A 27,307-nucleotide genomic window follows, 5' to 3' on the forward strand; every position below is an offset into this window, starting at 1 on the left:
GTGCCTGCCAAGAGCCCTGTTACAGCTATCAAAAACCTTGGTAGGGCAGAGTCCCTCTTTCCTCCCCCCTCTCTGGACCCTGCCAGCCATTCCTGCTTTGGGTGCCCTTTTCTGGGGTCAGAATTGAAGAAAAGAAAAGCACTGCTCAGAGCAGTTATCCAAATCACATAACTGTGCTGTGAGGACCAATAAAACTATTAGCTGCTGGCATCAAGCCAAGAATCCATTAATGACAGACTGGTATCTCTCCAGGAATGTAAAATGTTCTACTAAATAAACATTAAAAGCAGGAAGCATTCAACTTCTGTCACTAGGTAAAACCCCATTGTGATTCTATCCCAAGGAGGGATAGCCAGAGGTGAGCAAGAAAATTTTGCTTCACTGATAAAAAAACTACTTAGTACCAGGAGGAGCTGGTGAGATGTGTTTTATAGCGCCTTACAACACATGATGAATGAAGCGTGATGCTTTCATGGGATCAACACACTGATGATATGAAGGGAGAGGAAAGCAGTGGTCTATGCAGGCAGAAGGTTCCATCATGCAGGATGATACTCAGAAATAAGCTCACCTAGTTTTGTACCGTTTCCTGGGTATAAAAGCAGAACTTTGAATGAATGAATGAATGGAAGTAGAAAGTTTGCTAAAAGCCTGTTAGGTTGGTTTATCCTTTCTACCTTCTGGGGTTCACTGCAGTGTGCTTGCAATGTTATATGTGGGGACCCCAAGGAACAAAATATACAAGGTAACACTCCCTTTCCCCAGCACACTGAAATGTCCAATACTGGGTGGCCCAGGGGATTTCGATTTCCCACAGAAGCCGAAGTCTGTGGTGGCAATATCGGGTGCAGTCTTAGTGCTGGCTCGAGGAGACTTAGCTCCAGGAGTCCCACCAGGTGCTTCATACCAGAGAGCCTGCAGAGCAGAGCTTCTCTTGCCCTGCAGTGTGGGAGACAAGCTGTTTGTTCAACAACTGGTATCCCAACTGCATGTAGCCTCTTCTATCCAGGTCTGTTCAGAGAAGGGACTTCTTTAGTGAGTTCAGCACCCCAAACTCTTAGATTCTCAGCCCACATCTGAAACTACTCCTGTAGCCTTGATAAAGCTTCTCGGGTTTCTGATTCTCATCCTCTGCAGAAGAAACATCTTCTAAACCATCTTTTTACACCAGTCAGGGTCTTGGTCTTCCCATGCAAACCTGGAAATAGAGACTGCATAGAAATTGGTCTGAGGTTGAAACAGGTGGATGTGGTCTCACCAACTGACTGTCTATGAAAGTCACCTGTGGCACACTGACATGCAGCCTTCAAAGCTAGCACAAGAGCCTATCTGAGGAGAGTGCTCAAGACACAAGGCAGAAGGAGCTACTCATCTAGGGGGGGAATGCAGGTTGCCATTCCCAAAGGCAGCTTGCTGCCTTGAGGGTGAGGGGAGCAGCTGCTCTTTGAGCAGAGGTCAAGGAGCAGTGGTTTGGGAGACTATATGCAAGGGGATGGGAGGGAAAGGACTCAATGGGGAGAAGCACAAAGACTAGATAAAGTCCTGTGGCTATTGGGGTGGGACCATCCAGAGCTACAAGATGCAGATCACTCTGGTGCACTTTGGTCTAGAGGCAGGGGTTAGTTAGCTGAATGCTGACATTCAGTGCTTGAAATTTTACTCCCCCATTTGCTCTCTGCTGGATTTTACACAGGATGCTCATCTGCACAGACATGTACCAATTGGCTTGACTACAGCTACATGCAGGAAGAAAATGGTTTCTAGCCAGACCCTCAGCTGCAGTAAATCAAGCAGCTGTGGACTCACGCCAACAGAGACCATGTGTGAGATCTTCCAGTTTCTCCTCTCAAACTGTTATATTAAACTAAACATAAGATCCAGAAGCTCCCTATCTTTGCCTTGGTTTTACACTCTGACATTTTGTCTGACTTCATGAGCCCGGGTGAATATAGGAAAGGTGATCACACCAGAGTTGCATCCAAATCGTCAATGACTCACCTGCTCAGACAACTACCTCTGTAAAGGAAATAGGGGGATTGTTTTCACCTCTCACTGTTTTAGGAAAGCAGAAGCAGAATCCATGTGGTCTTGCATAGATATCACCTCTGGAGGATCTTTGTAATTCTAACCCCAGTGTAAAAGACCTAAGAGCCAGCTGTGCAGGTACAAGGAATCTGCACAGCCCTGTCCAGGGGCCATCTCCCTTGAAGAGGTGCTGCTACCCCACATGACACTGCTCACATGAGGCCTCCTGATGCTGGGATGGAAAAACCAAGACCCAGCAGTCCCTCTCTTTCTGGGGCTTCTGCTGGACACCACCACTCTCCATGTCACCTCAAGCCACCTGAAGGCTGCTGTCAGTGTAATCTTTGCAGAGCTCGATGGGCTCTGTGAGGTGTTGGTGGGAGGTGTGGTGTTGCTGCCCTTTCCATGAGCACATCGAAGTGGAAGCGGCTGCTGTGTAACTGGTTCCAGCAACACAAAAGCATCCCCTGGCACCACAGGCACCTTCCACCACTCAGACAAGCCAAATAACAGGGTGCTTTCCACAAGCAGACATAAGTGCCAAGTAGCCTTTGCAGCACTGGAGGTCTCATACCTGGGTATCAGAAAGGAGCCATGAGTGCTCCATGCCACAACCACAGCCGCCCAGTGAGGGAACCTTCCATCACCTCCTGAGCCCAGGAGGTCACCCCACACCCCAGCCCATTCCTTTGGGACTGGTTAAACTGGCTTTTATGTCCTTTTGAGAGCTTCTCCTGTATGATGCATCCATATGTTAGGGCTCACAGCCAGCATCAGACGCCTTGGTTCAGATTCCTTCTGAACTCCTCTTTCAGTGAGGAAAGGGTTGTAGATGAAAAAGAAAAGATCATGGTTTTCTCCCCCAACAGCTTACAAATGGTACAGAAGCATGTATTGGCCTGGACCTCCTAAATCCATAGAGATAATTCCTGCATACAGCCCATCTAACAAACAGATGAGCAATGGCTGTGGCATCCGAAGGTGATGGGTGGCTTGCTGCTCTGCAGCACTCAGGGGAAGCTCTTTGGTGTTCACATCTGGGCCAAACTGTTACTTTTGTGCGACCTTTCAAAATCAGGGGAACTTTCTGTGAAATACACACGCAGCCAAATATTTAGGTCTACAGAGTTACCGTGAGCCATTATTTACTTATCAAAAACACATAGCTCAGGAGAGACAGAGCTGTCCAAATTTTGGCTTGCATGTCAGCTCTTCACATTAATGTACTTTATCTATCATTAAAAAGCAATACTGTTTTTCTCCAAGAGCTTAGTCAGAGCCCATTTTTGGTAAGAATACCTATCCAGCTCCATCATCCTAAGGTATTCAACAGGGCTTTCGTACAGCATCTACATGCTCTAATTCCACATAGTCCTCTCCCTCTAAAAGCAGCAATTCCTTCTGTCACAACGCCACTGAGCACTGTTCTACCATAAGGGGTATGGAAATCAAAGCTTGTGTTTGCTCATTGCATCAGTAACAGCACCTTTTCTCCATGAACAACACTTACTTCCCCACCCAATACAGGTGATATGAACCAACCCATAAGAGAGCCATAGAAAGTCTTGCCACCAACTGAGCCTATACAGATCTTCAGACAAGACTTGTCTGCTGGCCCTCACCATAACCATATGTTTTACCTCCCAGGAGCCCTCCTCCAGGTGAAAGGTTTCATCCTTGGTCCTAAAAGGTTAAAATTGTGTAAGATGTCTTAACTTCATTAACACCAAAAAGCAGATCTAATGCCAATTGTCAGTAGCTCATTTCTGGGATGCCTGATGTTCTGAGCATCAGAGCTGCTAAAAACCAACTACTTTTTAAAGTGTATTCAAGCTGGGAAGTCAGAAGCAGAAGACCCTAAAGATTGCTTTTGTTCCTGGCTTCAGTTGCTCAGGTTTGTGCATAGCTGCAAGCACTCAGTTAACCCTTTGCTGTGTAGTATACTTTGAACAGCTTCCAGAAGCCATTTTATTCACAGGGTCACTTCACTGCCGTGCTAGTGTTAGATGCATACACCACACTTTTGAAACAGGATTGCTCTTCCTCAGCAGTTGCCTTCCTCACTTTCAAGCAGATGCTGTTTGCAGAGCTCAGAACTACTTCATTCTTCTGGTGCATGAGCCATCATCTCCACATGGTACATCTGCCATCTCAGAGAAGTGCCATTCTTGCTTCCTTCCAGCTTCTCCCCGCCCTGAATGGGCAGCAGAGGTACCCTCTGTAGGGCCAGTAGAGGGACATGGCAATGAGCTCTTTAAACTCCCTCCACTGGAGCAAGAGCTTCTCTCAGTGACTAGACACACTGGAGAGCCATGACCACCTCCTCCCAGCTCCTCCCAGCACATACAATAACAAATCCAAAGCTCAAGAACTCTGCAATTTCCTTTCTACCTGCTTTTTTATATATATATATATTTGTTTAAATTTCACTTTTAATATTGTTAATAAAATTAACCTTTAAAACTCCAGTGGGTTTGCCACCTGTGGAAAACAATCTTTGCCATACTTGTGCACAAAGGGGATCAGAATGTAACTGCACTGAATCTGTTCCAAATTGCAACACGAACTGACAGAAAACTTGTTGCTATTTCCATGCTCTCCATTCAGGACAATGTCTTTTGTTTTGTTGTTTTCATCCCTTACTGCAGCTTGAAAAACCTTTTAGAGACATGCAGTATAATTACAGCATTTGCCAGATCTAGATGCATCGCAAGCTATCTGCAAGAGGGAAATACTGGGCTGCTCCAGAGGCCTCTGCCACAGGAGCCACCTATGCTTGCCCTCAGGTCACATACATATTTCTCTGCTTCCCTCAGCTTTCTAGGAGGAATCCCTTTGAATCTGTGAAAACAAGGGATGGGTTGCACCATGCAAGTTGTGTCAGGTTAGGTCAAGCAGGAGCCATCAGCGTGCTTGGGAAAAGCCAGTGTGTGGCCGAGCATGGTGCTGGGGTTTATTGCTCAGCTGTGCCAGGAAAGTGTGTGCCCAGCATGGGAAGGCACAGTCCCTGCTCCTGGGGCCACCATCACATCCCAGGGGGTCCCACAGTGCACCAGGAACCAGCACATTTACCTGCACCTGGTTGCACCTGCTGAGACCACCGGGTCTCACAGCATCCCCCCTGCCCCAAGCAGGTCCTGCCACAGAGAGGAACAGCCACTGGCGTTGCAAGAAATAAAAACCCTAAAACCAATCTGGGATGAGGAGGGTTGCCATGCTGCTGAAAATGTCACTCAGTTTATAAAAACTAACTTGAAATTTAGATCTTTGCCTTTTCTTATTTCGCTTGGTGTTTGGTATTGAAAAAAATGGAGAAGGCAGAGATGAAAAACCACAGAAAGTGGTAATTTACCGCCATCCTTGCAAAGCTTCTTTAATACCAACAAATGAATTCTGTTTTCATTGATGTTTTTCCCACATAAAGATCCCTTTCATTCTCCTTAGAAATCTGTCTTTTCCAACTGGAGGGAAGAGCTTTGCAGTGTAAAAACTGTAGCCAGTAAAAAAAGAGAAAGCAAAAAAAAGGCAATGGGGAAAACAGGGTTTTTTTTGCACAGTAGAGACAGCCTCTACCTTCACCATTAGCATTTTGCCAGGCTAGTCTTGGGGTGGGGGGTAAATTGATCTAACAGAATTTCAAGGGTGCAGTGCTTCTGAAGAAAATGAAATTTTCTGTAGCTATGACAGTGATGAGAGATGGGATCTGGGAGTAGGATGGGTCACTAATGTGGACAAAGCCACAACTGGGAGAGGGAGAGGCAAGAGGAATGAGCTGATCTCTGAGGGGCTGAAGGACTGTGCCCTGAGAAACCACAATACCCAGACTGGTAAGCGGCTGCACAAAGTCTTGAAGGTAACACTAAGTGCAAAACAAACAGTCTGCAAAAGAAAAAGCAGAGGAAAGGGTGTGAGAGGGGAGCGTTGTTAGCCTAAGCAAAGGAGAAGGATGGTTATTCACTAGCTGTGCTTGGCTGGCATGGAGCAGGGCGATGTCAGAGCCTGGACGGGTGCAGGGGAGCAGAGCTTGTGATCAGCAGGCAGGGAACGCAGCGTTGAAAAGGAGAGATCACTCCAGGGCAATGGCCTATACTTGCTTTATTATTTAAAAGTAGGCTGAGGCAGGTAATTACTCATGAATCTGACCACAAGGTATTTAGCAGTTGAACCACAGAAGAAACTGCACGCACAGGCTACCTCTGCCTGGCAGGAGGCATAAGTTGATGATTAATACAGCTTAAGTCATTTACAGCTCACCTCTCCATGGGTCTGTTTTCCTTAAGGAATAGGTCTGCCACGTACAGCTCAGCTCCCGCAGCTTAGGGATGCTGTAAAATGATGCCCACACCTCACAAGGCCATACAGGAGCCAGGCAGAATGGCAGTCCCTCACCCAAAGACATCAATCACTCCCATCCAGCCACTCATTGTGGTGTCCCAGCAAGGCTGAACAAGAGGTAGGTGCTGCACCCTTGGGGATCCCTGGAACCCATGAGTCAGGGGCTGTTGCCTGGAAGAAGTGCTGCACCCTGAGGTAGTGTCGGCTTTGCTTCTCTTAGGGATTGAAAAGGAGAAGGCATGGTCATGCCATCCTAAAGTCACAACCCTGCAAAATGGTGCAGCCTATTTGCATATGTTGGCCTCTCAGCATGTACCTGGGGGTGCAGAGCTCAGCAATAACTTCTTTTTCAGATGTACTTTGCCTGTTGTGACAACAGGAAGCTTAGTTTTGAAGAGCACTATGAAAACAGTGAGATAGATGGAAGTATTAGCTCGTACTCAATACCATGAATGACCTGTCTTTCATGTCCTCTTACTGTTCTGGTAGAAGCCTACAAGAATGCAGGACACATGTTTTCTAACTCAATAGCAGGTATACAGCTGGAGAAATGTGTTTCCCTGAATTATGGCCATATGCTATATATCCCACTTCAACATATCATATTATGTTCCATCTGCACAGAATTTGACACTGCATAAAACAATCTGCTTTGAATTTGAATGCGTATACTTCCTTGCACAAAAAAAATACCCTCTTGCTAAGCTATGAGCCTAAATGCCCTGGAGTTTCTGGTGAAACTTGTGCCACAAGCAGAAAAAACCTGAACCAAAGTTATAGGAAGAGGAGACATCACTACTGGGCTGTGTCACTTGAAATAAATTCCACATTTGCAGCAAAGAGTTTGTCCTTGGTTGCTAAGAGTGGACAGAGCAGAACCCAGAACAAGAGATATAAGCAGACACGCTAGGACTATGAAGCTGTACAAAGCATGATATGTATGAGTACATCATTTGGGCTTTCTCTAGGCTGCTATAGCCCTTTCACATCTTTAATGGTGAAAACACTGAAACAGCTAGAGGAGATGTCTCAGCAATTTCTAATACTATAGCACTGAGAAGTATAGTAAAATACAGAACATTTTCATGCATGTTGCAGACAGCTTCCCCTTGCACAGGACAAACGGCTATGACAAGTCAACCAGGCAACACAAAGTGTGTTTTTTCAAGAAAATGTGAATGCTTTCAAATTGTTTGCCACACTTCTAATGGCCCTAAGGTGATCCCATCTGCCTCAACCCCTCAGGCGTTCATCCTCTCCTAAGGAGGCCCATTCCACCTTAGGAAGAAATGCGAAGTCAGAAATACTTGTGAATTCCTTAAATGATGAACACTCCTTCTTTATTTCCTCTTTCTCTCTCAAAACCTTTCTTTCAGACTTGCTGTAGCTGCTTTTCATTTGATGGCTCTGCTGCCTGTTTCATCAATGATGAATTCGTTTGCACTGCTACCCAGCAGACCAGCCTTTGGCAGAGGTACATCCCAGGTTAAACAGGTTTTTAGACTCTAGTCTAAAAGAACAGAAGGAACCAGCAACTGGCCAATAGTGAAGGGTCTGTACAACCTCAAGACCATTAATGAAGAGTCTGCTCACAGGGTATTGACAAAAAGTGACAGGAGTACGTTTTACAGAATTCCAGTTCTGGATGGTGGCAGTCATTTATTTGACTTTAAATTAACACAATAAAGCAACTAATATTTGGGAGCCTGTGTCATACTGGATGCTGATTTTATCCGCTAATGAAAGACACATGTGAAGGGGCTGATTACCAGTTACACTGTATTTAGTTCACTAAATACATGGGCCTGCAGACACATGCCAGAATGACCTTCCCTCAGATTTGCAAGGTTTATGGTTCAAGATGGAACAGGGGTTTCTACTGCTTGTATCTGGTTTATCACAATAAGGACCAAAACTCCTCTCCAGAGATCCTCATCTGAACCAAATCGAGTAGTAAATGACAAACAGAACATCAATGGCAGATTAAAACTCTTGAGGACACAAAAAACAGTCGCTGAAAAGTATTTGGGAATCAGGTGCAGGACACAGCAGTGCTGGCTGCAGAATATCTGCTGGGAAGTGGAAATAACTGGTTTTAGGAAGATTGAGATTTGGGACTTTGCTGGCCAGCACTGGCACCTACAGGAGATCATGCCTGGTGAATTCACAGAAGCCCATCAAAACAGCACATTGTTGTCATGCCATGAGCCATTGTCTGGTTTATGATGGCAACAAGAGACTCTCATCCAGCACAGCACTCCACTGGAGTGAGAGCAAACAAAGGGTCTCTCTCATTCTGAAGCATTCAGCTGACTGCATTAAACTGAATGCCTTACATAAAGTTATGGGAGACATTTATTCCACTCTACTCAGTACTAATGACATCCCAGCAGGACTACTGCCCAGTTTAGGTGCCACAATAGGCATTGCAATAAATCCCCCTTTTCCTATTTTAAGAGCAAAATTCAGGCTTGTATTTCTCAAGGGAGTTAATTGCAGATGAGTGCATAACAGTTTTTAGCAGTACCACGGCATCCAATTCTCCTCAGTCTCAGGCAGTTTGTGAGGAAAAGAACTCATTCACTATGTGTGCTTCATGCAGAGTCCCTGGGAGCTCCACTTCTTCCTCTTTTGATAGCAAGGAACCAAGCAAATCTATCTACCATCCTGGTAGATGTATTTGAAAATAATTCTCAGATAATAGAGAGAAAGAAAACATGGAAGGCCTGGTCTGCGGACCACAGGCTGTCCAGTCGTAACATATTCATCTGTCACTCCTAGGTATATTTAGTTAGTCAGTTAGCCAGTTTAGCCTTGTTAGTCAGTCTGTGATCAGCAGACCACCAGAAGACATCAGAAAATGATCTGCAAAAATATATTCCCTAAAACCAGACACAGAAATTTGCCTGAGCCCCCATTAAACCAAAGCACCATGGAGTATTTCTGGCATCTAATATCCCAGTTGTTATATTCTGAAATATCCTGGGCAACACTATCACTTATTATGTCATATTCAGAAATCATTCCAGTTTCTTTTTTGCAGAACCATTAATGTAGGCAGATTTACATCTTATGCTTGAGGTTATCCTTCCTCAGGTGTAGTATTTTGCATTTGTTGCTATTGCATTTCACTGTACTTATGTCAAGCTGCTCCTTTAATGAAGCAAGATCATTTGGAAACCCATTTTCTTAAGTGCTTGAGTTACATTTCACTCTTATCAAAGCAGAACATTAGACTATTTGCATATGATTTGTTCTGGATAAATTCATGCTGGATGATTTTATCACCTTATCATTCTGCAGTAGCCATTATATGAAGTACTTGAATTTTCTGCAGTAGTTCTCAAAGTATTTGATATATCTGAGACAGGTTGGCTGATACGTAACTTTTGGTGCCTCTTAATTCTTCTGTGTGTGTTCTTAAATACACTCATTAATATTTCATAAACCATTGTGGTTAGTTCTTTAATTATGTCACAGCAAATGTCCCCAGGACTTCCTGCAGTATTCAAACATTTCTTCTTTTCTGGGGCCTGCATTTCAGCTCCTTTGCTAGCTCTAAATGTGTTCAGCCTCTCACATCAGGTGCCCTCTACTTGCAAAGAAGCTGTCTCACACTTCAGCCCGTTATTCATCCTTTGTTTACCATCTCAATGAAGTGATAATTCTTTTCTTTCGTCTTAGTTATTTTTCTGGTCCCTTTTGCATTCTATATACTTCAGCCCCTCTCTTTTACTTTTCCTAATACGGTGTCTTTGCTCACTTTTTGTATGATGGGGTTTTGATAAAAAGTTTAACCAAGTGGCTCCTGACTCAGACCCCCTGATTTCTTCCAGTGTCCTCCTTGCCAGCAGGACAGCTTCCTATAGGACCTTTAAATAAGGACTTCTTCCAAACTGCCTGTTTCCTTAAGCTTCTTTTGGTTCCTCCCTGCAAACCTTCCCTATCAATTCCCCAATGAGGAAGTCTGCCTCACAAGAGTCATTTCATCTTGCTCTCCTCCTCTCAAGCCTCCTTTTCCACAGATGAGTTCAAATTGTCTTCTAGCAAGTTTCTCTTTATTAGCTATATCTATCACAGCTTATCTAGCCATGTCTCCTGTAACTGCCTCCACTCTTCAAAACAAAAAGTTGTTCCAACACATTCCAAAATCTTGAGGAACTGTCTGTGTTGTGCTGTTGGTTTGGGGGTTTTGTTGGGTTTTGTATGCTTGTTTGTTTTTCTTACAGAAGATATCTGGCTATATAAAGTCCTCTTTTACCACTACCTCACATCCTCAGGACACTTCCAGTAGTTGCTCAAAAAAAATGACATTGGCCTCCTCCTCCTCCTCATTAAGTAATCTTTAGAAGAGCTTTACAGTACCTCTCAATTTTATCTCAAACAGCTCTGTCTCTCCCCTTTCTGGCCTTCTACACATTCCCAATATATCAGATAATACTCTTCCTTTTTTTCCTGCCTGTCCTTCCTACACAAATTATACTCTTTCTGCTGACATTGAAGTGCTGCAATTTATTCCACTGAGTCTCTGTGATGCTGATTAAACTGTAGCTTTTGTTGTGTCCCAAGATTTCCAGTTCTTCCTGTTTATTCTCCATACTCTCAGCATTAGTGCAAAGACATCTCAGATGTTTGGCAGTGTGCCCTTACGTTATCCCTTTTGCTCTTCTACGGCCCTCCTGCAATTTCCCACTTCCACTGCAGAAATGAGTTGTCAACCAGTCCTTCAGTTTTCTTATTCACCTGAGGTCTTTCCTGCTCACCCAATTGAAAACTGTTGTCTTCGGAGTCTTCTCACTCATTTGTCTCTAGTAATAAAGCTCTCATGTTTTGAGAAACAATGTTCAGTGACGATTAAGCAATGCTTCATAGAAATATCATAAAGGTCTTTTCCAACACAAATGATTTGGTGATTCTATGGAGATTCTTCTAAGGGTCTTCATAAAAAATAGTGCAGAAAGTTGTTACTAAGAAAGTGGTCTTGTGGGATAGAAGTCCCAGTCCAATTTCAGGCTTCTCAGTTTCAGAGAGAGGGCTAACAGCATTCATGGTTTAAACAAATACTAGATTTGTCAAAATGCTAGCACATGGGCAAATATAGGATCCAATACTCTGTGTCAGGCTGATGTGCAAAATTAACTCTGGTTAAAACCTTGGGAGCACCTTTCCTAATTCCCAGCAGTATGATACACTAAATAGGAATGTATATTAACTACAACAGTGGTACTTTTCAAGGCTGCAGTCATCAAGGAACAGGGAGATGATGAGCATAGCAGGGACAATATGTTGACTCTAGTCCCTCACAATTATGAACAGCTGGAACATCCTCAGTTTACAACAGGTCTGACACTGCAAAGAAACAAGAACAAATATTTGGAAATGTGATCATATAATATAGCTCAATGCTGACAAAAGGACCCCACTCAAGGGGAGGATACTCCTTTATAGCACATGGCTCCTATGTGAGGGAATAAATTACATGCTATTGAAATCTGCTGTCCTGCTGCCCAGCATCTGAATGACTGACAAAGGTGAAGTTCAGCCACTCGACTTCCTAATAGCTTCAGATGTGCTTCTGAAGCAAAGAGGTTATGAAGGCAGATGTTTCATACAGTGTGATCAACTCTGTCCCTCAGGTGATATTTGAGGTTAAACATTGAGGTTTGAAAAATAAACGTGATTAATTCATACATTTCAGTAAACAGACCAACCTATCATCTGCGTGCAGGTAATAAAGAAGATTGGATCTACTCTTCATGGGGCAGGTTCCAGCATTTTACCACAAAATTCATTTTCAGAAATACACCCCTCCCATAAATCAATCAATGTAAGAGGGAGTCTGTGGTCCAAAAAGAAGCAGTATTTACAAAGCTAGGGTTTAAACTCCACACTATTTCTTTTCATTTGCATATTCAGAATTTAATTGTTCCAATGTATATCTATACATCAAAGAGGAGCCAGTGGTTTTCTTGCATTTGAGCAACACAGCCAATGTGATGGATGAACTGTGTAATGTCTTTTGATACATAGGACACCATGAGCTAGACCGACTTCATCTGCCTTTTCTCTGCTGGTGTCTATTCACACTACTTCATAGATTCTGCTCCCTCTTCTGGCCAGCAGCATAACAAAAGAAATCATTTCCTCTTTTTAAATATGATTTTGAGCATGGGGCGTTGAGAAATGGAAAAGAAAATTCATATTACTTTGGCAGGACAGGGAGATCTGAGCTGCGCATCCACTGAATTTCCATATTTGGGTTTCTCTGTAACAAAGGCTTGCAGTATTTGTGGTAAGAGCTGAAAAAATAATTACTGCATTTTTCATACAGTTTACTAGTTAGCTCTTGGGGGCAGGGTGAGAGAAAGAAAAGGAGATGCAAGGAAGGAAAGACCATGCATCATCTTTGCTATCTTTTCACTTCTCCTTCTCAGCACTTTACCGCTTGTTTTCAGTTTTGTATAAAAGAATACTGCAGACCTAAAAAAGGAAATGAGAGGAGATCCCATCTTTAGGAAGAGCAGACTTGCCAAAATGGGCTCAGATAATGTTATATTAGCTGTAGCATACAGAGCACACATTCAGAAAGCCAGTGTTCCTTCTCTTTCAGTAAGTAAAATCCAAAAGGTTTGCCTCCAAAGCAGGTAATGCAGATGCTGACTATTTTTGCCTTTCTTCAGCTCTCTCGCTGCCATTAAAATGTTAACAAGTACAGATCAGACATTTGGGACAAACTGCTTTCAAACCCTTTCTGGCCATTAAAGAGGTCACCAAAAAATCAGCTAATGTAGGAGAAGATACAAACTGTTCTTTATTGTATATCCAAGACAGCAATGTCTTCTCTGTTGCCTCTTTGAGGACTTCCTTTCAGGAGAGATTTCTTAGGCCTCCCACAGTTGAACTTTGTCTTATGAAGTTCCCCAAAGCCACATCTGAGGCGGAGCAGAACGGATGGCTCAGTGACAGACCAGCTTGCTACCAAGCGTGCGATGTACAGTCTTGCAATAGAAGGGATGCTCGTTTTTACATGGAAAGGAAATTGCATTGAAAATCTCAGTGCATGGTTTTAGCCAAAGCATTGTCTGTACATGTGATAATTCATGTGCTCACCAGGCAGCAAAATAAAAAGATGATTCACTCAGTGCTCATTTCCAGTGGACAGTGTCTTATGGATCCTAATTACCATTCCTCAGAGAGCATACTACAGCCTGTTTGGCATCATTTGCCCACTGCTTTCCTTCATAGAGGGAGCTTCATCCATAGCAGAAGACTGAACCAGTGTGGTCAGAGCAGCAATCAAAGTTCATACCACTCCAAACGGTAAACCCAGCTTTAAAACTAAAGCTGTTTTTAAAGCTGTGGTTTCTGAACCTACTATTAGTCATGAACTTGAAACACTAGTAAGTATTAAAAAGAAATATTCCTCTGGCAAGTGTACCAGCTCTAAAGCTGGAGTCTTCTACAGGTCTCTCAGCTGCTGCTATTCAAACAGTCAAGCATGATTCTACAATCCTTTGTTCAAGCACCAGTCCAAGGGAGTGAAAGCTGGCCAGGGAAAAATGTGATCAGATCTTGTGATAAGGTTAAAAAAAAAATCCACTTTCTATGAAAAGAACCTTGTTTTCAACACATTCCACAAGGTGAGCATCTCTTTCAGCCCTTCTGCATATAAGATGAGGCACTTTTTTTTCCAAGAGCCCCCACACTGCCTACACCACCTTCTTCGCATGCATTGCTGCGAGAGAGGAAGGGAATCCTTCTCTTACTGAAACAGCTATTCATGTAATAGCTCTTCATTATCTAAGAGATAGCCAAGAAATATTTAATAAATATATTACCCATTGCATTAAAATAAATATAATTTATAAAACATTCATTGTCTTTTGCTCAACATCATACAGTGTATATAAACGCACCCGGTACAGATGAAATTTACAAAGGTTTGTCTGAATTTTTCCCCTTAATGCGTTCTCCCATTTATAGTAATCATTGCATGATATGCAGATAAACATAATGCAGCTCTGAGCCACCAGCATATACCAAAGACGAAACTAAAGATCTTGTGAGAGTACAAAAAGTCTTCAGATAGGAGGAATGGTTTCAGGTATGCCTCAAACTGGCACTTGCTCCAACTCAACTCTGCAGCATTTGTAGTACTGGAGCTAACGTTTACTTGAGAACTCAGCATTACTTAACCAAATAATAAAACATATAAAAGCAAGCTGACTTTTTTTGGAAAAAAAAAATGTTTAATAATACAGTAATAGTTGTAGTACCGTCCAGTAAAGTTGTATTGTAAAAATGTTCTGAATATTAATTTACCTCAGATAACTTTAGAGTTGTAAATACTTGCATTATAGTGAGGTAGACAGTAAAAAAAATGTTCTTTTCTCCATTATTAGCACAGAATTTAAATCTTGTAATAATATCTTAAGGAAATGATAATGTTAAGTAAGGATGAAATATTTGATTAATGCTTAATTCTGTACAACTCAAATATAAACTTTTAAAAATATTAGAAATTATAACATTTCGAGTGCATATAATGTTTTGTACATTAAAAAAAAGAAATGCATGTTGTTCATCTCCATTTTGCACTTTTCAGTCTGTTTAAATAAACAAATATTTACAACTTTTATATGAACAACAGTGCATCCAAAGCAAAATGTGCATTTTAAATTATTGCTCCTGGTCGAGTCTTTTTATTAGCATTTTATATTATTATTCTCTTCTCTTTTTTTAATTTTTTTTTTCACCAGCTCTGCAAAACCAGATAAGACGACTCTAAAAATCAGCGGGGGAAAGCCTGAAACTACGAACATAACAGTTACATTAAGAAAGGGCTAGGCATGCTTCGAAGTGCACTTTCCTCACTCAGGTGAAGCAGCAGCTGAGACCAAAGGCGGGAAAGAAACAGGAATCTTACTTAGAACGCCTTTTCCAGCACAACATTCGCGTATAATACTGCTGCAGGTTGCGAGGGCTGCCGAGCTAGAGCTACTTAGAGACCTGGCAATGGCATCCTTGCGCTGTTCCTGAAATCCGAGGGAGTTTCCTTTCCATTCACCCAGGTTGTGCTTTCTGTAACACTTCGCTCTTCACAGTTTTTCATTGCTGTCTTAAAATAAAACCTAACTGGTAATTACAATCTTGAGCTTTTTTTTTTTTTTTTTTTTTTTAACTTTTCTCTTTTTTTTTTTCCTTTAGGGGTGGGGGCCGGAGGCTATTTCTGGCTGGTAAGCTTGCAGGAATGTGAAAGAGAGAGGGCAGAAATGAAGCAGCCCTCTTCAGAGCAACTTCAGAGAGAGGGCTCGGTCTGCTCCCTCTCCCTCCCCCGACTCTTTTTGTACTTGTTAAATTGCCTTCACCTCTGGAGGGAAGAGGACAGATCGCCAGATAAACCCCGGGAGAGGGAGGGAGGGAGGAAGAGAGGGGGAAAGAGGGGAAGGGACCCGGCAGGGCCTGGCCGCCTGCCCTGCCCTCTCTCCCTTTCCCGCACGGTAGTCAAGGGCAGGCGCTACCCGACGCCCGCCGCCACCGCGGGAACCGGCGCCCGCCCTTCCCCTACGCGTCGAGCCTGCTCCGGGCGGGCGCGGGCCGTCCCCGCTCGCCACCGCCGGGGCTTCTCCGCCAGACGCAGCCCCGAGGGGTGTCCTGCCCGCTACCTGCAGCCGCAGGACTCCACCACCATGTCCTCGTACTGCTTGTACACCACGTTGTTGCCCGCGTCGATGTAGAGGATGCTGATGGGAGTCAATTTAGTGGGGACGCAGCAGCTGGGCGGCGTGGAGCTGGGGTCCATGGAGTTCATGAGGGTCTGAATGATGGCGTGGTTCGTGGGCTCCAGGTGGGAGCGCAGTGGGAAGTCGCAGACCCCCTCGCAGTGGTGGGCCTCGTACTCCAGCGGGGCGATAATCCAGTCGTCCCAGCCCAGCTCCTTGAAGTTGACGTGCAGCGGCTTCTTGCTGCAGCGCAGGCGGGACTTCTTGCCGTGCCGCTTCCCGTGCCGGCTGGCGAAGGCGGTGCGCCGCTGGCGCCGGGGCGGCGGCCGGCGGACAGCAGGCGGCGGCGGCGAGCCCAGCTCGGCGCGCAGCTCCCCGAGCAGGCTCCGCCGCCGGGCGCGGGTGAAGACCACCAGCAGTGCCCGCTCCTGCGGCGGTCGCGGCCGGCGCCCGAAGCCCAGGACCCGCAGGTCCAGCCAGCGCGGCGGCCCGCGGCCCGCCGAGGCCCGCAGCTCCAGGCACAGCCGCTTCGACGGCCGGTGCTCCCGCAGGCCCTGCCGCACGTCGAAGACCTCCCAGCCGGCGGCCGGGGCCGCCCGCGTGTCCAGGGCGCGGGAGTCCAGAGGCCGCGGTGACAGGCAGGGGAAAAGCTGCATGTGTACCGGGGCGGCGGGCGGCGGGCGGGCGCGGGAGGCCCGGCGGAAGAGCCGCAGCTCGGCCCCCACCAGCTCCTCCGTCTCCGAGAGGGTCGATACATCAAACACATACTGCTGCCGCCTCAAGGGAGCGGGCGAGAGATCGTCTGCGAGATAAAAAATAATTACAGTCAGTTGCGCTCAGGGGGGATCTGCCGAGAGGTCTCCGAGGGCAGCTCCTGCCCGCCAACCCCCCGGCCACCCGCCGGGCCCGCTCCGGTCCGGGACCCGGGCCTCCACCGGGTCGGTTCTGGGGGGGGAGAGGAAAAGGAGAAAGAAGGAGGAGAAGGAGAAGGAGGAATTCAGAGAAAAGAAGGAGATGGAAGAATTAAGAAGGGGGGGTCGGAAAGGAAAAGAAGAAAGGAAGAAGAAAATGGAAGAAGGAAGGAGAACAAGAACACTGAGGACAAGAAGAAGGAAAAAGAGGAAGAAGGGAGGAGAAAAATGGGAAGAAGAGAAAGAATGAAGGAGAAGAAGAAAAGGAAGAAGATGGAAGAGAGAGGAGGTATGGAAGGACCTGCACGAGATATAAGACCATTCTCCCACACCAGAGGCAGCCCCTGCGCCACGCACGTCTTCTGCCCATCAGCCCCGCCACCAGTGTAGGACCGTCAGTGTTGGTGTGCTTGTGTACATTACGCACACACACACACACATATATATGCACATATATATTCTTGTCCCAGAGAAAAACCTGGACTTCTTTTTTGACACATCAGTGTACGCAGTGCAGCACAGAAAGCAAACCAGATTCCCCTGAGCTGCTTTCCAATAAAATGTTTACAACCCAGCAAATACAAGAATTCCCAAAGCCCCTGGGTTTCCCCAGAAGCTAGTAAAGCTTGTGTAGATCTCAATAGTAAAAGTGTCACTGGAGCCTCTGTTCAGCAGCCCATGGCCGCTTTTCCAAGCTCAGCCCGCTCCAGGAGTAGAAACGGAGACTAAAGCTCTCTGTTATTTATTGATATCAGAGGTCATTGCGATTTTAATCATTGTACTGCACAACTTCGGTTCTACCTGACATAACTGGGGGAGCCTCCTGCGGGGCAGGAGGAACAGGGGGATGATTTATGCAAACCAAGACCTTCAGCCGCGCCACGGCAATGTAAAAATCAGTGCGGATTAATGTGCTTCAGAGCAGATTAGAATGCTCGAAAGTCCGCTGAGTTCCCCCACACGCCGAGGGAGATGGAGCGTGGAGTGCAGCAATGCTAGCGGGAATTGCTGGGCAAAAGACCTGCCCTGAAGCCAGGCCACAGGACCCAAGGGGGAGCCCGTCCGCCGGCCAAGCGCAACCCCCTGACCCTGACACACCGGGCACCCACGGCTGCAGAGCTGGGTCCCCGCCTCGCCCCAGAGGGTCGGTTCGGGAGAGTGGCCGAAGCCGGACCCTTTCGGAGGGATGCGGAGGGGCCGGAGCACCCCCCTCCGCCACCAGGTCCTGAAAATGGGTCAGGCGCTCCAGACATCCCGGGCCCCCGCCTCTGGATCGGCGATTACCTTCCCCGGCGAGAAGCGCAGAGCCGGGAGCGAGAGGCAGCCCGCCGGCCGCTCATCCCTCCCGCAGGGGCGCAGAGGGAGTCTGTAAGAAACATACACACAACCCGAAAAGTGTTGTCACAGCCGCAGGTGACGACAGCAGCTGCTCTATCGAGCTGCTGGAGAGAAAAGTGAAATCCAGCGAGAGCTGCCCAAAAGAGGTGGACAATCTCTGCAGCGCTGCAAGGATGAAGCAGGGCTTGGCCCACGGGTCGCTTGTGGATTTGAGGGTGTTTCCCCCTTGCACATGCTGGGGCCAGTAGGCCCGGGGACTGGGTTGCGAGAGGTGGATACAGAAGCTCAGGAGAGCTCTGGAGCCATTGCCTCCTTCTTCGAGGGGGTCCCGGGCAGGACTGTGGGATTCACAAAGAGGGGTTGTGTATCCCTCGGGCAAGAATGTTCGGATTCCCCTTCTTCCTTCTCCTCGCCTTTGGTTTTCCCTGTGCCCAGCGTCTGTCAGATGCCCAGGCATCTGACATAGTGCAGACGGGTCTCCTGGACTCTCGAGCTGCATCCCGCCTTCCTCCAACGGCTCCAGCGACCGTCGAAGAAACCAGATCAGCGCCTATCCCCTGCTTTGGGGTGTGGACAGAGACGGGCCTGGGCACAGCTCCACTTTTAAGCCATCTCTTTTCTGGAGAGAGACGTGGGTGTCAGGCTTGGTTTCAAAGAGAGATGCTCTCCCGCTTTGGTTCTCTCTGTCGCGATCCGGTGGAGGTGGGGTAGAGCTGCCTCCAGCCCACTGTCCCTCCGGAGCAGACACCCCTCCTCCTCTCCTCCCCGTCCTACTCCCGGCCTGTGCCCCGGCCGTGGGGACCCCGAATTCCTGCCAGGGTGCAGGAGCAGGGTCACTGTCCGGCTGCCCAAGCTTTCGGGGAAAGAAAGGACAGACAGCCCTTTCCCGGTAGATAGGGGGACACAGAGGCAGCAGCGATCTCCCCACCCCCGGGGAACCCCCACACAGGCGGGTAGATGTTAGGCGGCCCCTTCGGGGGTGACATCTCGGCGTGAGGGTTAGAAGGGAGGGAGGCGGGGAGACGCTGAACTCCCCTGGGTCCCCGCTGCTGAAGCGGTTTATAAAGGGTCTGCAGACCCCTTTCATGCGTCGGAAAGGAAGGCTGGGAGAGGGGGGACGAAAAGAACCAGCTCCGGTCCCGCGAGTGCCAACGGCTTACTCAGGGGGTACGCCTACAACGCGCTCCCCAGCAGCATCCTACGAATCTCCAGCTTGGCGAAGGTTGAAGGAGTCGCAAGACGACTCCGGCTGGCTCGGTGGCATGGCACGCTGGAGACACAGAAGAATGGCAGAGAAATGTGACGCCGGGCAAGCGGGTCCCCAGGCTGGGTTCAGGCAGCACGACTCTGCGCTGGAAAACTCCCACTGCAGCTGCCGGCTCCCGCTCCTCTCTCCGAAAAAGGGGCAGGGCTGCCGGTTGTTTCAAATAAGCAGCTTTGAATCCGATCAGATAAAAGCTATTTATTCACTCTCGTAACTTAATAATTCCAGATGAATACATAATCCTAAACCAGTACTGGCTCGCTCCCAGAGCCGTCGAGAGGGTGGGAAAAGCAGCGGAGGGCGGGGAGGGAAAACGGTACCTCTGGAGCTTCGCAAGCCGGAGAAAACCCGGTCTGGTTTGGGAACCCTTTGTTCCAGCCAAGCTGCCACTCTCCAGGCATACAAAGAACGGCAGCGGTGGCAGCGTGGGGGATACCCGGGCTGTTCCCTCCTCTCCGTGAGACGAGCACACATGCATGGGGACTTGTTTTCTTCAGTTTTGCTTTAGATCCAAGGAGCGGCTGGGGTGAAACCCGGGGCTTCTCACAGCCAGTTCGAGATCTGCCTTTCTCTCGGGCCGGTTGAGGCTGTCATTACCGTACTCCCGTTACCGAAATACTCGGAGAGAGCAGCAAAGTCATGTTACATCCAGCCCGTCTGAAGAAAGGCACATTGCGAGAAATGCACCAGAGAATTGTGTTTATATTTGCAACGTTATTTTAGATGAATGTTAGTTACGCTGTAAGCATTAGTTTTATTTGACTCTCCGTTGTTTATTTTTTTTCGGAAGAAGATAAAACACTGGGAGTTGGACGGAGTGAGAGAAGGGGGTATATCTATCTGGAGTTTCAGCGTGTGTCAGCGGTGGATGACGAGGGCAGCCCTGCTCCGCTCTGCCCTTCCAAAAGCTTCCGGGCAGCCAACGAGACCTGCGCAACGCGGGCAGAGCCGGACCAAGCCGAGCCGAAGCTCCCCCTTCCTCCGCCTCTCGCCTTCTCACCCCGCTTTCCTCCGCTGCGCGGTGGCGGCGGGTTTATCATCTCCACGGTAAATGAATGTCTGGTGGTACGTTTCCCTGTGCGAAGCCTCTCCCGCTGCCCGGGCTTGGTTTCTCGCTGGCAGCCGGGGCTTTGAGGCGAGCGGGGGGTTAACGAAGGCTACACGAAGTTTCCCTTTTCATGGCAGATCAGGTACTGGGCTCCCTGCCAATTCATCAGGTCTCAGATCTTAACTTTACATCACTGCAAATTACACCCAAAACACATTGAAGAAGAATTTTCCCATTCCCAAATTCTTTTTCAAGCCATATTTAAACTCGCAAACCAAAAGCACATTTTCAGTTTAAAGACCCTTCGCAGGCGCTCGCTCAACAATAATCTGGAAATTAAAACATATATCCCCGCTAATTGAGAGGGGCTGCCCACACGTTGTCTGCAGAGTCGCAGGGTTGACAGGTATCTCTTTCGGAGCATTACCCGAGCTGTGGAAGCGGGGGACAGACTCTCCATGTGTGGTATATCTCCGGGTTTCAGTTCCGCGTCTTCCAGCGCCTGCCTCGCCGCGGTTTTTTATTACACAGAGTGATTAGATTTAAACGTTTCGTTCGCCTCCCTATCGAGTAACCGGGAAAGACCACACCTTCCTCGGACGCCTTCTCAACCCTGCCAAAACCCCAGCGGGCTGATGGAGGGCTGCTTCCATCATTATTTTCTTTTGCTTTAAATTCTTTTCCCGACGGAGAGGAGAGGCACCTGGCTGCGATACACCTTTGATCACCGCTTCCCCGTCCCCGCATGGAAGGCTGCCTGCCCTTGTCCCGCTCCTGCTGCCTCCGACGGCCGCTTCTTCCCGCCGCTTCCCCGGTACCCGCAAGCGACGCTCGGCCCTCGGGTGCAGAGGAACCGTGGCAACACCCGCGGGGCATCCCGCGGGGCTCCGGGCCCCTCATCCGTCCTCATCCCTTTGGGAGATAAGCCGAGGTGGAGAGGGGCTTCCCCAGAGAGATTCTACCTGCTTTAACAGATATTAACCGAGCCCTCTTCTCTTTCCCCGTTTGCGGCGGTTTCACTACCCGAAATATTTCGATCGAGGAGAAGCCATTCTTCCAAAATTATTCTTATTGAGAAAATTGGACTGAATATTCCCAGCCCTCGGAGCTAAGAAATGGAATGAGGGGACGCTTTGGAGGATATTTCTGAGTGACGTGTGTGGAATACAGCAACACAACACGCAGATCTAGCCACAGCTAGGAAGGACTGAAACGTCCCCTTTCGCTTATAAACCAGACTTCGTGCACGGGAGGACGCTCAACCTCAGTTCCAGCCTGAACCGAAATCTCAAGGGAAGGGGCATTTCTGTGATTAGCTGCTTTTCTTTTTCTATAGTACTGTGTAGCAAGGAGAGCAAGGCGGGCGAGTGAACGTCCGGGGCCCGGCTGGCTCAGGGCGGCTGCTCGGCTCCCGGTCGGGATCAGCACAGGCTGCGGCACAGCATCGCCCCGCGGGCGGCTGAAGCTTAACAACTGCTAAGGGGAAAGCTCGGTCCTAGCGTCCTCAAAACCACCCAACCAAAACCAAAATTAAATACTGCTAATAAAAAATTAAACGCGATCTTTCAGCAAGCCCCGCAGAGGGGCTCCTGGGTTTAAAAAGTCAAATTAAAAAATCAGGATCGGGTCCCAAAAGAGCCACCGCAGTGGCTGGAGAGGCTTTAGTGACTCCTCGTTAGCAGAGCGGCTCCGCGGCCGCGCACCGCCCGCCGAGCTCCGCGGGCTGCGTCCCCCAGGTCTCTGACTGTCCCTGACCGCCCTCCCCGCTGTGCAACCCCCGCACAAAAGAACTCAAGCAAAATAATAACCATACCCCACCCCCTCCCGAAAACACCGGTACTAAACGGGGAGAGACGAGGGGCCGCGGCTCCCGTTCCTCCCGCACTTCTCCGCTCCCTCCCGCAGCTCCCGCAGCGCGGGGAATGAAACCCCAAAGACCCTCAAGATCCCCCCGGCGCAGCAGCGTGGAGCTGCAGCCCGCTGTCCCCGCTGCCTGCCCCGCGCTGCCGGCTCCGCGGGCGCGGAAGCTCCGCTGGGCCGGGCCGGGCCCGGCCACTAGGTCTTTCCCCGGGCGCCTGGCGGGGATGAGAAGCGGCTGCTCGCTGCCGCGCTCCGGCCGTCTGGTCTGCATTAGTGTTTTTATAAGAGGCTCAAACAAATCGAATACAAGGTCACCAAATAATTAACAGTTGTGAATTCCCTCCTTCCCCATTAAAATACTTCCCTGCTTATATTTCATTTTCCTTCTGCCAACGACAACACTGCCTGGGCAAAGGCGCTGCGCAGATTACACTACATTGCAGCTTTCGGTCCACCCAGAAACCCGCTGTTTTGCATAAACATGTTGCAGTAGATGAACTTCAAGTGGATTTACTCTCTTTTCCTCTGACACATGCACAGCCGGGCAGTTTCCAGCTTCTGCACACGGGATCCCCCTTTCGTCCTGCCCTCCCGTCCTCACCCCCTCCCGACCCTAATGGCAAGAGAGAAATAACAACGGCCGGACCCCTGCCCATCTTAACCAGCTGCCTCTCGACTGAAACACGAAACGGCACAAAGAAAACGGGGATGGAAGAAGGAGACGGTCTAGACCCATTTCGAATTGCTCATCCCTTGGGTGCGGAGCTCAGAGCTCCGCACACATGAGCCCGGTGCGGTACCGCGGTTGCGGGCAGCTCCGCAGATGCAGAGGGCAAAGGCCCTTGAGGCATTCGCTTCCCACGGGAGATCCTTTTGAAAATCGCGCTCCTCGCACCCCGGCTATTTTTTATATATTTTTTGTTGTTGTTGTTGTTTTCGGTTTGTCCCGAGCCGTGCCGTGTTTCTTGCTCGCTGTGGATTTGCTTGTTTATAGGTCCCTTCTCCTACTCTCTCTCTGTTTTCTCCCCCCTGCCTGGTGGAGTCCTTGCAGCTCCTAATTGTCCTGCCTTACTGTGGAGCTCCAATGCTGGGGGTCCTGAGGCCAGCGAGAGCACCATCTGCGTTTTAATGAGTTACTTCATGTGCCAACAGTAATTTTCCTACATTCAGCTAGGTCCTGTCTGATCTTGCGACCGTAACAAGGGGAAGCGAGTGGGGGGCGGGAGGGGGTGTAGAAATGGGAATCGCAAATCCTTCTCCCCTTTCTGCGCCCTTTTTCTACCCATGGGGGTTGTGGGGAAATATATATCTGTATATATAACGCGGTAGTGAGGCTTTCCTTTCTCTCGAGCTGCCCTGAAAGCTATCTTCCTAGCTCCAAGCGGGAAGGAAAGCAAGGAGCGGCGGGGAGGAGCGGTGCCTGGCTGGTGCTGGTGCCGGTGCCTGCACCCTCCGCTGGACTGTCCCGGGGCAGTTACGGACAGAAGCCGACGCCGCGTTACCTATCCCGTGGGGTGCTCCCACGGACACGCAGGCACGGCAGCCCATGCCGTGCGGGAAAGGTATTTCTCGTCGGGCAGGACTAAAAGCTGCTCCCTGCTTCTCTCGGAGCTGCTGTCCCCCCACGAAATCCTGCTCTGAAGGATGCCGTGTGGGCAGGGCAGGAGGGACGTCCACCGCCGCCTCCCCCGGTCCTGCCGCTTAGGTAAAGAGCAGCCCATCTAATTGGGTTAATTTGGTCGGCTATATTGTCTGCAGATTAATTGACAGAAACTCCCCCTCCCCTTTCCCGCTTTCCCTGAGCAAAGGCTGTTCATCATCAGCACAACTCCAGCTCGCCAATTAACTGGGCTAGGAGCCCACGGGGAGGTGAGCAGTAAAATAGCTACCACTTCAGAGGAACGGAAGCTCTCTTGAAGTTTTTTGGTGATGTGCCATTGGCTGGTCCGCTTCATTATGGGAGACTAGACAATATTTGATATGTTATGACATGAACACTCAATTAGATCACTGAGTTGAAATACTCCAATCAGTGGCTCGATGCTAAGCAACCCTCAGAAGGTCCAGCAGAAGGTCACAGTCTGTGACACATCAAATCAAAATCAATGGGGAAAAGTGAGGCTTTTCCTTAATCAAACCAGGACTTCTGTTAGCAAATCACTTCCCCCGGAGTAGAATCTCCCATGCAGCGAGATGAGCTAAATTTGTTAAATTAACTGTCTTTCTTCTCGTTATCAAGAATAAAATGATCTTGAGCGCGGCTCTCGTTCCCCGCGGCTCGCAGAATTAGCACCCCGTTTCCTTTCCGGCGGAGAACGCGGGCCAGCTCCTTCTGACCGCTGAACTTTGCAAACCCTGTTTCTAGAAAGCGAGACCTCTTCCCCCACCCCTTCGTTTAACAGCGACGAAAAACAACAGCCTCCACACGGCGACAGCGGAAAGCGAATCCCCGTGTCCCCTCTCCTCCAGGGGCGCTCCCGGCCGCGAGCACCCACTGTGGGCGCTTCCACGCATCCTCCCGAGCCCCGAGGGGAGCGACGGGCACGGGGCGGGAGGGGAGAGCCCAGCCGCGCTCCCTCCGCGGCGAGGAACGGCCACCAGCCGGGGATGGCCATGGGGCTGTGGGTCCGAGGAGGAGAGGGAAAGCGCCGGGTGGGGGGGGGAAGGCAGAGGGGGGTGATTTGGGTTCGGTTAGGGTAGCGAGCGGCTCCTGGAGTTAAGGGGAGCCGTGCGGTTTTCCCGGCGCTACGTTTTGCCCTAAAACTGCTGGAAGAGGGGAGGTCTGCGTGCTCAACTCTTTGGGTCCCGGGGGGAAGCTGCTGCCAGCTGCCGGCAGGTACACGGGCAGGGTCTCGCTGGGGGCGGGCGGAGGGGTGGGTCTTCAGATATGGGAGAGGGGGAGAAGGAAAGAATGCACAACGCGCATTGGGAACCTGTTAATTAGTCTGTCCTTAATGGCTCACAAACCAGGGTAATGAAAAAGAAATAAGAGAAAAAAAGGGGAAGGGAAATGTTCCTCCGGATCGCCGAGAAACCTTCACCCGCCGCCCCGGTTCTAGCGATAAAACAAAGAGAGAAAACAAAGCAGGACCCCGACAGGGGCTGCAGGTCGCCCAGGGAGTCCCGGGAGCCCCGCGGTACCGGTGCTGCCCGGCGAGAGTGGGAGCAAGGCCTGGATCCTGACTTGTCCCGTCCTCCGCCGCCCGCCCCGTCCTCTGCCCCCCTCCGCGGGCCCGGGGGAGCGGCCCCACTGCCGGTCCTGGACAGGACTGTTGCGGGCCAGCCTCCCCCTGCTCAGCGGACGCAGGATACAGCCCCGAAGCAGTCGGCGGGTCCGGGCCGCACAGAGGAGCCCGGGTCCGGCGTTTAGCTGGACTCCGGGCTGCTTCCCCGCAAGCGGAGCCGGCTACGTCCCAGGTCCAGTGCTTCTAAACGGGGCTGGTGCTCTTCCAGGTAAACCCGATAAAGCGACCCGAGGCGAGAGCAGCTTTAGGCAGCAAATGTTTGCCCTCGGTCAGTTTGAACTTTCTATTTGCCTTACAGCCACAGCGATAAGAGCGATCCTTTCTCCGACAGACGCAAAGAAACCAGAAGAGCGATTTTTCTCTTTTCTCCCCCGAGGTTGCGTTTACACCCAAAACGCGCCTGCAAAGCTGGGGAGGGTTTCCTACCATACTGTGATGACTCCGGGAGGAACACGCGTGTTTCGCGCATGCAGCATTTACGGCCTCCGCGGTGCGGGTGTAGCGCTGCGGGACAGTTCGCTGCGCTACACCCGCACCGCGGCTTCGCCCTCAACTAAAACAACGCTATGCCGTGATTTACCGAAAGATCCACTTTTCTGCGATACCGAGTGGGCAGGAAACACCAGTGATCAGTGCAACACGTTCCCCACCTCCCCAGCGCCAGACTCCGCGGGACGGCAGCCTCGCACTGCAGAACGCTGCGGGAAGGGGCGCACAAACCCCCGGAGGGACGGTGAGGGGCATGAGGGAGGATAAGGGACAGAACTTACCTAGCCCCTTGTCTACAAAACTAGTGATGGTGTTGGCGGATTTGGACGACTGAAAAAAGCTGGCGTTGATGCCCAGTTTTTCTGCGATGGAGTAAGTCCTGAACAGAGACAGCATGTACTCGTGGGGTTCCGCCCGTGGGAATGCCCGGCCCACGGCGTGTCCGCCTTGCCGCGGGCGGTTCTCCCGTGGGGACCGCGACACCCTGCGGCCCCGTCCGCCTTTGGAAGAGGCGGCGAGCTCCGAGGCGGTGGGGAGGGAAGCCGGGAGGCAGCAAGGTAAATCCCAGAGGAGGCTGGCGAGCAAGGCGGCGGAGAGCAGGGCCCGGCGTGCATTCATAGCGAGAGGCGGCGGCGGTGGGGAGGAAGAGGAGGGCGGCCCGACGTGCGGCTCCGGCGGCCCACGGAGCGGCGCGGGCACTGCGCGGCGGCGCGGCGCGGAGCGGGGACTGCACCCGGGCGGGCTCGGCCCGGAGCAGCCCGCCCCGCCCCGTGGGTACCGCCCCGCCGCGGACCGCCCCGTGGGGGCACCCAGCCCGCCCCGCGGGGCGGGACACCCCGCTGACGGGTGCTCGGGGGTCCCTTTACTCCCTCCGCTCTGTGTACTCTGCGTGGGAAGTGGACATGAGGGCCGGGGGGAGATGCTGCGTGTCTTGCTGCAGCCCTTCGGATACCGCTCCTCGCCAACTGGCCGATGCTTTGGCGTGTTCAGGGGTCCCTTGGGTGCTGCAGTGTCAGGTGAGGGCAGACTCACACAATGCTACCAGTCTTGCTTGAGATCTTTCGTGCTCC

At 49.8% G+C, this 27,307-nt stretch overlaps 1 protein-coding gene across 1 annotated transcript; it reads right to left on the reverse strand.

Annotated features, from left to right (window-relative positions):
* Positions 1-11,301: 11,301 nt before the first annotated feature.
* GDF6 (growth differentiation factor 6) lies at positions 11,302-26,956 on the reverse strand. Its single transcript, XM_061373184.1, has 2 exons — positions 26,519-26,956; positions 11,302-16,884 (listed from the first exon to the last, which is right to left on the reverse strand). Exons 1-2 carry the CDS (start codon positions 26,853-26,855, stop codon positions 16,022-16,024), a joined length of 1,200 nt encoding a protein of 399 aa, XP_061229168.1. The 5' UTR covers positions 26,856-26,956; the 3' UTR covers positions 11,302-16,021.
* Positions 26,957-27,307: the final 351 nt, after the last annotated feature.

Source organism: Neopsephotus bourkii, unplaced genomic scaffold (genome assembly GCF_033783945.1).
Source record: "Neopsephotus bourkii isolate Nb327-2 ecotype Australia unplaced genomic scaffold, CSIRO-AGI_Nbou_v1 NB_1630, whole genome shotgun sequence".
NCBI classification, from domain to species: Eukaryota; Metazoa; Chordata; class Aves; order Psittaciformes; family Psittacidae; genus Neopsephotus; species Neopsephotus bourkii.